Source organism: Heteronotia binoei, chromosome 20, assembly GCF_032191835.1.
Source record: "Heteronotia binoei isolate CCM8104 ecotype False Entrance Well chromosome 20, APGP_CSIRO_Hbin_v1, whole genome shotgun sequence".
NCBI classification, from domain to species: domain Eukaryota; kingdom Metazoa; phylum Chordata; class Lepidosauria; order Squamata; family Gekkonidae; genus Heteronotia; species Heteronotia binoei.
Window position 1 is genome coordinate 24038251 of NC_083242.1, and position 10393 is coordinate 24048643.

The 10393-nt window shown below is 42.7% G+C and overlaps 1 protein-coding gene across 1 annotated transcript; it reads left to right on the top strand.

The window, feature by feature from the left end:
- LOC132588488 (transmembrane protein 180-like) lies at window positions 1-10000 on the top strand. The gene is made up of 6 exons (XM_060260888.1): window positions 1-325; window positions 3828-4562; window positions 5860-6014; window positions 6474-6557; window positions 7347-7490; window positions 8752-10000. Exons 1-6 carry the CDS (start codon window positions 173-175, stop codon window positions 8888-8890), a joined length of 1410 nt encoding a protein of 469 aa, XP_060116871.1. The 5' UTR covers window positions 1-172; the 3' UTR covers window positions 8891-10000.
- The last annotated feature ends 393 nt before the right edge of the window (window positions 10001-10393 follow it).

Below are 10393 nucleotides of genomic sequence, written 5' to 3' on the forward strand. Positions count from 1 at the left end.
AAGAGCTTTGTGCTCTGATAATATTTCCCTTGATTCAACCAGCATGAAACAACATAAAAATAAACACTCTTTTCGGTCACACTGTGGTATTAATTGGCTGCTTTAACTATTATACCAAAATGACTTTTTTTCCCCTCCTCTCCTAAGGGAAGAATAATACCACATCGTAAAAATGAGATTTATTTCAAGAATCCATCCTAATGCTGTGGCTTACTCCATGACCACATTAGGGGCAGGAATGATGAACAGCATATTTAATTTCTACTATGTAAAACTGTTTTTGAACCAGTACAAGATCTCGGAAGGTGCATTCCATCAAGCACAGGTAGGGTAAATGTTAATTCTCCTGTTGTTATGGCTGGTCTTTGATTCACAGCAGGTTATTCTTTTTACATGCCAGAATTAAAACAAAAATGTCACAAGGCAATGATACTATTAAAGGCATGTGTAACAGTAATAAAAGACTAGTTGCAGATACTAACAGGGGCAGTGCAGGATGGCTATCGGTGCTGGGCTACCTTACTTGTGGAGACAGATTTCAATTGCTTTCCAAGATCCTTGCCACACCCCTAATACCTGGGGAGATGGGTGGTACAGGGGTAGCCCTGGAGGAGGCAACAGCCCCATAGCTGCAGAACAGAGGGAAAGACAAGACAGGTCTTTGGAGGTAACTAAGGAACAGATAGGGAGGGGCTGTGGCCCAGTGGCAGAGCGTCTGCTTGGCATGCAGGAGGTCCCAGGTTCAATACCCCACATCTCCAGTTTAAAAAGGACCAGGCTAAAGCAATGGTTTTAAAAAGAGCCCTGTGGTGCAGAGTGGTAAGCTGCAGTACTGCAGTGCAAGTTGTGCTCACGACCTGAGTTCAATCCTGGCGGAAGCTGGGTTCAGATAGCTGACTGTAAAGGTTGACTTAGCCTTCCATCCTTCTGAGGTCAGTAAAATGAGTACCCAGCTTGCTGGAGGTAAAGTGTAGATGACTGGGGAAGGCAATGGCAAACTACCCTGTAAAAAAGTCTGTTGTGAAAATGTGATGCAACGTCACCCCAGAGTTGAAAACGACTGATGCTTTGCCTTTTTAAGGAACAGATAGAATGACAGATAGCACTAGTTCCCTATGAAGCAAAGGCCCCTTCTGGTGTAGAGATCTCCTTAAGAGAAAGGGCCTTCTCAGGAGTAAGCTAAGGGAGGCAACTACTGGGAGGGATGACCCAGAAGCAGGATAAAAGGCTCCACAAGGAGGAAGTTGATCTAGCGGTAATTGGCTGAGCACAATCAAAAGTTGCCAGTTAGGCTGGGAATTGTTGTCATTTGTGACGACCAGAAGTTTCCTGGGGCTGGGGAGATGGCATTAATGACCAGGAGTACAGCTGGTACTGGTTGTCTTAGAAGATTTTCCAATCCAGCTGCCTCTAGGCTTAACCTGGCAAGAAGGGTACAGTGCTAGAAAGTCTGGAAGAAATCCTAGAACCTATATTGGTGGTGACTGGTGATAATCTCTTGGCTGAACTGTAATGGTTAAACTTGAGTATTTTAAGTGACCAGAGCAGTTAAAGCAGAACCTCTGCCATTCCCTTTTGTTGACCTGTACTTGTTGAAGTGGTGGGAAGATGGGGTGCCCCAGTGACGGAGTTCTCTCTGGTTTTGGGAGGGTGCTTGAGATCACATTTTAGTGCCCAGCAGATATAAAGGCCCTGATTGAAGTAGTGGCCCTTTCAAGGGCGAAAGAGACTGGGAGTGTAGCACCTGTAGATTTAAAAACTAGTTGCCGTTGGGCTCCTTTGAGCATCCTTCCAGAGTTCTTGGAGGTTTTGCTGTAGGACCTGCAGTCTACTAGTTTTGCTTACCAGGGATGCTTGAAGGCATTGCCCAAGAGGTCTTGGAGCAGAGCAGGTTGCAAGCCTGAGTAGGGATTCTTTTGAGGAGACCCTCCTTATCCTGGAGAAGCAGACGTCTGATCCCTTGCAGATTTTGTTTTTATGTCTGCTAACTTGGGAGTTTGTTTTTTGAGGGTTCTTCATGCTGTAGATCTAACTAAACTGCTTGGGTTCAAACCCTGCCCCCCAATGTGAAACTTACTGGATGACCAGTCTCTTTTCACTAAAAGCCATTGACTTTTCCCCGTATGATTTTCTAAATCTTTGCATGAGTCCATTTTCCTACAATTCTCCATTGCTGTGATTACTGCTACCTTTATAGCCTGCGTTTGCTGCATGTTGGGAGCTGCTAATTTGATTAGAGTCCATTTTGTGGAATCTTATCCAGAGTTTTAATCTGTTGTTGTTTATTTACTTTTAAAATTGATCACTGCTTCAGCTGCACATAAGAAAACTACAGTGTTATATACAAAACCTGCATCTAGCAAGATTGCTTACTAGGAATGCCTTCACGCACAAAATACAAAAACTATACCAAAAAGAATGCCTTCCCTTATAGCTGCTTACTTCAACACTATAAAAACATTTTGAAAATTTGACACAATAGGGTTTCCAGGTCCAACTCAGGAAATATCGTGGGACTTTGGGACCTTCCCAGTCCCTAAATAAATAAAAACACAGCAGTGCAGTTCCCCTAAATACAGTCTTCATTTCCTCATCTTTTTTGCCTACCCTGGCAGCTGTACGTCCACTAAATGAAAATGAAATTTGTCATACCCCTACAAGTCCCCTTGTCAGGCTTTGGAAGCATTTCCAAGCATAGTTTTTAAAGGGACACGCACACTCACAAATAAATAAAACGGTGTTTGCAAGCCCAGACTTTTGTGATCTCACTGGGGCAATTTGCTCACAGGAGTTGCTGAATGTAACCATCTGCTGTATTTCAACCAGCTTCTTTAGGAGCAGGAAAAGAGCCGCCTAGGGGATGGAGTTTTTCTCCATCCCATAATCAGGTTCTAGCTAACTCTTTCCTATCCATTTTACTATAGAAACAGCCTCTAAAGCAAAAGCAAAACAGAGGGACTCTGCTCTCTGCCTTTTTTACAGCTTGACACACTGGTGGCTCTGTCTGCTTGCCTGCCCCCTGCGTTCCTGCTGCTGAGATTTAAAGGCATGCACAGGTTCCAAAACACAAACAGGAACTTGCAAGCATCTTCTAAGCTTGCTGAGGTTTAAAGACACATGGTGGCTGTTAAGTGGAGCTTTCCCCCACCAGCCAGCTGGCTGGCAGCAGGGAGGAGCCTGCAAAACCAGGGGATCCCCTGCTGGGACCTGGAGACTGGCAAGCCTATGGCACAAAAGCTGTTTAAGCAAAGTACTGCTGAGAATGCCAAAAGAAGCCCTGTAGGAACTCACACACTGTGTCTAATTTAGTCCTACAGCATCATCTCCTGTTTCCCTCTGAAAAAGTGGCTCCCCGCCTCCCTGAATTGCACCAAACATTTATGTTTTTTATTTTAAGCACTATCAAGTGATCAGGTGTCTCCTGGTATGAATCACTTTTCCTCTTTTTACATTTGTTCTATGCATTTGTTCCTACACAGTAGGGATTCTCAACCTTTTGGCACCTGCAGGCACCCTTAGGATTCTGACACAGCATGATGGGCACAGCCACAGAGTAGCTGCCTCAGAAAGTCAAGCCAGCCACAAGAATGGCTGCCCCGGCTTACCTTCACTCACACAATCAAGACCCTTGTTCTGTGGTGGCAGTGCTGCTTAAGCAATGTTTTAAAAGTCTACACAGCCAATCAAATCTCCACTGGCAAACGGAGGCCTTGCTGAATTAAATTACCTGGCCCTGCCCACTTCCTAAAAACACTTGGCAGGCGCCAGAAAAGGTGGAGGTGGGCAACCATGTTGGGGAGCATCTACTAACTTGTTTGATTTCCCAGGTTGTTTTTATGATCTGGAACGCACTCAATGACCCGCTCTTTGGCTATATTCAAGACAACTCTAAAGCCCCATGCTGCTCCAGGCGCCAGGCTTCCATTTTCTACGGGGCACCATTGTATGCTCTGGCCTTTCTGCTCCCCTGGTTTCCATGGAAACAATATCAAGAAGGTGACTGGCTGAGTGGGCTTCACCTCGTCATTGCTCTGTGTGCTTTCGATGGAATGCTTACGTTTGTCTTGCTGGCGCAGTGTGCCCTCTTCGCAGAGACATCCACCAGGCATGACAGCAGGCTTCAGCTCATCAAGTACAACCAAGTGGCCACATTAGCCGGCTCCACCAGCATCCTTTTCTGTGGCTTGATATCCAATAACATGGAGAACTTCGCTCATTTTCAAATCTTTGTGATTCTCGTTGGTGCAACGGCAACTGCTTGCATGTGCTACACAGGAATCTATAGCACCACGCAGTATGAGCAAAGGGAAGGTTTTGTGGAAAGCAGTGAGACGGGAAGCGTTGAGAGAGTCTTCTCATGGTCCTCCATAATTTCGCTCACCAGGCAGATCCTGACCCAGAGAAATTTCTTACTCTTTGTGACCATGAACTTCTTTCAAGTCTTCCACTTGGCTTTCTGCAGCAATTTCATGATGATCTTTGCAGACAATCTCATCCCTAAGGATGTTCTTTCTTCTTCCGTCCGAAGCATCATGTATGGGGCAGGTTTCATTTGCCCTCAGGTATGCAAAAAAGCCCGTCTTCTTTTTGCGGGAGAACATCCCGGTTTTAGGCAGGATTCATCTGTACTATCTTGCAGAAATGCTGTCAGCTTGCAAAACAGGTGGGGTAGCTCTGTTGGTCTGAAGCAGTAGAACAAAATATGAGCCCAGTGGCACCTTTAAGACCAACAAGGTTTAATTCTGGCTATAAGATTTCAAAGTTTATAGCCATAATAAAACCTTGTTGGTCTTAAAGGTGCCACTGGGCTCAAACTTTGTTCTAAATCAGGGGTGGCCAACGGTGGCTCTCTAGATGTTTTTTGCCTACATCTCCCATCAGCCCTAGCCATTGGCCATGCTGGCTGAGGCTGATGGGAGTTGTAGGCAAAAAACATCTGGGGAGCTACCGTTGGCCACCCCTGTTCTAAATCCTTTGTTGGTGATTTATGGCTAAGGAACTGAATTCCTGCGCACAGCATTTATCTGAGGGTTTAAAGCCCTACATGGTTTGGGACTGGGGATTCTGAAGGACTGTTTTCTTCCAATACGCTCCTGCCTGAGAACTCAGATCACACAGAGTGGCCCTCCTGACTGTCCCACCCAATCAAAGAAGCTTGTCTGGCGGGCACACAAGAAAGGACCTTTGCAATGGCAGCCTCACAGCCTTTCCAGGTTCGTGCTCCTGGCTCCCTCGCTGTTGGCATGTAGGAGGCAGCTGAAGACAGTTTTATTTAGGATTGCATTTTATTAATTTAGTAGCAGTCCAAAACTGATTTTAATTTTTTTTATAGATTGTATATACATTGTAAGATGCCTTGAGCTCCATATGGAAGAACTCGTGGGCATTCAATTAAAACAGATAAAAGGAAGTCCTTCTTCACCCAAAGGGTGATTAACATGTGGAATTCACTGCTACAGGAGGTGGTGGAGGCTACAAGCATAGACAGCTTTAAGAGGGGATTGGATAAAAATATGGAGCAGAGGTCCATCAGTGGCTATTAGCCAGTGTGTGTATATATATGTGTGTGTGTATATACACACACACATATTGGCCACTGTGTGACAGTGTTGGACTGGATGGGCCATTGGCCTGATCCAACATGGCTTCTGTTATGTTCTTATGTTCTAAGTTGGCTAATAAATGCTTTAAATAAGTAAAATTGGCCTTTGAGACCAACTCCTTTGGTTGAGGCCTCTGGGGATTATTTTGGTTCTCTCTTAGTAGGTTAGACTGTGCATGTTTTGCATGCAGCAGTTTATAGGCTATAAAAGGTAAAACTGTTTCAATGTGTCTTAATGTTTCTCTATATTTTTCCAGTGCCTTGTGCTAATTAGCCAATCTCCATTGAAGAAATTTGGTTACTATAAGGTTGTCTTGTTTTCCTTCTATTTGGAAGCAGTAGCTGCAGTGCTCATGTTTCTTCTAGGCCCAGACCACTACTACCTGTTGGCTATTTATCTCACCACGAACATGTAAGTAAATATACCCTTCGGTTGTAAAACTATAGGTGGAGCCATAGGTCGATCGGCTGTTTGGGGTGCTGAATGTCCGAGGATTGATCCCTGACATCTCCAGGTCAAAGGCTTACCTTATAGGTGGTGTGAGAGACCTCCATCTGAGACCTTGGAAAGCTGCTGCCAGTCAGAGGAGACAAGGCATGATAGGGCAGTGTTCTGACTCTGTATAAGGCAGTGTCATACTTTCAAGATACTGTTAGTTTTAAAATGGCAACCATTCTAGGATTGTTTTCTCAATGCATAATTTTCTTAGGCTAGTGGGATTTGGGTACCCAGTTGAAGCAGAATGTGCCTCCCATATCACAGAGTGCCAATGGGCCGGGAGTAGAAGAACTCTGTGTACTTACTGCACTAGAAGGTTCTAAAGCTTTTTTTTTTTTTAAAGATAATGAATGTTTAACTTCTGTACTTTAGGGTAATCGTTCAAGCTTCTTTCAGCCTCTTTAATTTGCCTTTGGCGGATATTGTTGATGCAGATTTGAAGAAACATAAACGGAGGTAAGTTTGGTTTTGAGCAACACCTGCAATCTCTTGTATTGTTCTTCCCAGTTTCAAAGTCCCAACTCAATAAAAAGTTACACTGACCACAGTTGCAGTTAACATTCCAAAACCTTTTCCAGTGTGTAGAAAGTGCTTTACATAAGTTCTCTTTTGATGCTGAAGGTCAGGCTGCTTGTAACCGAAATGCCTCAAGTGGGCTCAAGCATTCAAGCTAGCAGAGTGGTGGATTGGCAAAAAAGTGTTTTATTTATTACATAAAGTTTGAGTCTACTGGCACCTCTAAGACTAACAAAGTTTAATTCAGGATATAAGCTTTCATGCTACATGCACACTTCTTCAGACACACACTTCTTCCAAAGTGTGCATGCACACAAAATTTATACCCAAAATTAAACTTTGTTGGTCTTTGAGGTGCTACCAGACTCAAACTTCATTCTGTTGCTTTCCCCTGAATGTATTTATTGCATGTTTATTCTTGCAAAGCGCAACAGCAATATGTTCACTTGCCTCACCAAAAAAAGAAACCTTTCTTTTCTCTAACATTCAACAGTTACAGTAAATATACCTTGATCCTTAACAATAAATATATCTCAATCCCTTTCCTCATATTTATTTGCATGCTGCTTAAATACTAAATGTTTATATCCAAGGCGAAGAAGGTTTACATACCATAGCATATATCTGAATGACTTTCTGTTGAAACCAAAAATCCCCTTATAAACATGATCGGTGGTGCCAGCATGTAGAATACACCACGTAACAAGATATCTCTGCTTGATATTTCAGATCACCACTTTCCTCCATGGTTTTTGGAACAAATGCCTTATTTACAAAGCCAGCCCAGTCTCTAGCTCCTATGCTCGTTGTTACTATGCTCAATCAATTTGGATATGCGAATCTGAATAGTAAACTTGCGCAGCCTGACCCAAAGTAAGTGGCAAGTTAGAGCAGAAGCCATAATGAAACCTGCACCTGAAGTGTGTATGAGGAAATGGACTGCAGGCTTCACGATTGCATCTGAGGGCTGGTTTGCATAAGGCTAACTGCATTCCCCACACAGTCAGCACAGATTACCCTTGGCCATATGCTTAACACTGATAATCAGAATATTTCATTGTGTGCAGATCTAACCATGGTGATTCTTCCATGATCGTAGAAGCTCTTGCAGTCTTAAGAAAAGTTGCTAGTGCATCAGTGTACCAGCAAGCCACAAATTCAGGTGGGCAGCCATGTTGGTCTGAAGCAGTAGAACAAAGTTTTATTCCAGTGGCACCTTTAAGACCAACAAAGTTTTATTCAAGGTATGAGCATTTGTGTGCATGCACACTTCAGATACAATGAAATGGAAGTTGCCAGTTCAGTTACTCTGCACAATGTACTATGGAGCATGGACCATACTGATTGTATGGAGAAGCCTGCTGCTTGTGCTGAGCGGACCCTAAACATAGTTAATGAAGCCTTGAACCTTGCACACACCTCTGTTTGACAAGAACCCCACAACCTGCTAAAAATATCATTAAAATGAATGATGCAGTTTGCAATCCATGCTATTTTTCAGGGACCATATAGGCACAGAAAGGTAAAATGTTGCAAAATCGTTGTAAAACTTGATTATGTGGCATTGTTTAACAAAACTATGTTTGACTGTATGATGCATTTTGTATTGGTATGCATCTATTCAAGTAGACAGACATGGTGACTTGCCATTTTTGTTCAGAAGGGTGATATTCCAAGTCTAATCAGAAGCATTTATAGTACAGTCCTAAACAGAGTTGTACCCTTTTGTCAGTGGTCTTCAAAGCATGCAACTCAATTTAGGACTACCCTGTCAATCTCAAAGAAGAGTTAGAACAGAATCATTGATACATATGGATCATAAATATATATGGAGTGAGGCCATAGCTCAGTGGTAGAGCATCTGTTTTGCATGTGGATGGCCCCAGGTTCAACTCTTCAGCATCTCCTGCTGAGAACATCAAGTAGTAGCTGATGTTTAAACATCTCTACCTGAGACTGCAGAGAGCTGGTGGCAATCAGAGGAGACAACACTGACCCAGATTGTTGGACTAAAAAGGCAGCTTCCTGTATCCAAATATGGTGTTGGGAGGTGCATTGTATATGAGCATGTGTGTTGTTTTAAAGTAATGATTATTGGAGGAACTGAATATTGTAATTGTGTCCTTTCTACCAGTTTGTTCCTGGGCCTCCATGATGCCATGTTCTACATGATCTGCCTCGTTCCTCTTTGCATTGCAGCCATACAGATTCTCACATGGACCCCCTTCTCCATCCAGAACAGTCATCTGACACCCATACACACTGAGATGTGAATGTGAACTGGGAATTTTGGTATTCCATTTGACCCACTAGCCGAATTTGGATAGAACAACTGACTTGCCATGACTCTTTAGACTAGTGGGTCACATGCCACCTGAACGGTTCCTCATCTGTTATAGAAAGCAAGGATCCTTCTAGTTGAATATTAGTAACAGATTGGATAGATGTTAAAGATGTCATGTAGACCTGCTGGGTACATTATTAGGTCTCTGCCTCGGCACCTGAGCAATACCAAACACATCTCCTTTGATGGAATTCTGCAGACTAAGGTTCTTTTTAAAGGGAGACCCCATAATCACTTAAAAAATTGTGATTGTTAACTCCTTTAATCCAAAATGGTGGACAGCTACTTATCCATTTTCTGCCATTCAAGATCAGCCAAATATATGGACACTTGCTTCGTGTTTTTGGATGCAGGATTGGAAAACTTAGGTTTTTGAGGGTGACTATTTGCACGTATTCTCCAGCATTGGTATGCACTGTGCCTTGTAGTGACAATCTGTATTGAGAGGATCGTATTGTAAGTGATCTCCAGTGTTGCACAGTTGATCATATACTTCTCTGTATGTAAAAAGAGTGTGATGGGGATTTTTTTTAAGGCACAAGGGGGAAATGCATGTTGACTTTCTCTCCCTAACTGGCATTACATCTGCAAAACGTGGTTACACTAAATGGGAAAAAAAAGGAAGAACTCTAGAAGAAGAGAACAGGGTGGAACAATGGTTTATTGTCCTGAGATGCAGGACAACAGTTTTTTTACAATGTTAAATTTGGGTTGGTGGAGCCATGGAAAACGTTCTTTTGGATCTGGATTTTCTAGCTGTTTGATCCTGTGGAAACAGGAATAGGCAAGTGTAAGATAAGGCAAGTGTGAGATTATAGTGTTGAGACGTTTACTCTTTTCCAATACAGCCTTTGACTTTTTCAGGCGTCCTTAGTCTTCCTTTGAGCAGCTGAGTACAGCATTTTGAGATTGTCTCTGTTAAAGCCTTGTTCTAGTTCTTGTCTTCTGAACTGACTTTATGATGCATGAAAAACAAATGCCACCTGATAAGGTCTGAATGATACCATAATAAATCCTGTCAGCCTGTCCTTTAATGTGATTTAGAGCATTTCTGTATTTCTTACAGCTTTTTTTTCCTTAAAGACAGTTCTTAATTTACTTTGATAGATTGGAAGGAGGAACTGTTCTTAAGAAACCTTTTCTAAGCCTTCTCTCTTTCCCAAGGCTATTTTCTTGTAAAAAAGAGAATGTCATTTTTACGTCTGTTCCCAACAACTGAGGAAGAGGCAATAAGGTAGAAGTTTACAAAATTGTTCACTTTCCCTGTTCTGTGCCTTGAGAACTGTTCCTCTCTCACATAATACTTGAACTTGAAGGCATCTGATGAAGTTGATGGGAAGTAGATTAAAGAAAAGGAGGTATTTTTTCCCTCGGTGAGTTATTAAATTTGTAGAATTCACTGCCACAGCGATGGCCAAACACAGATATACCT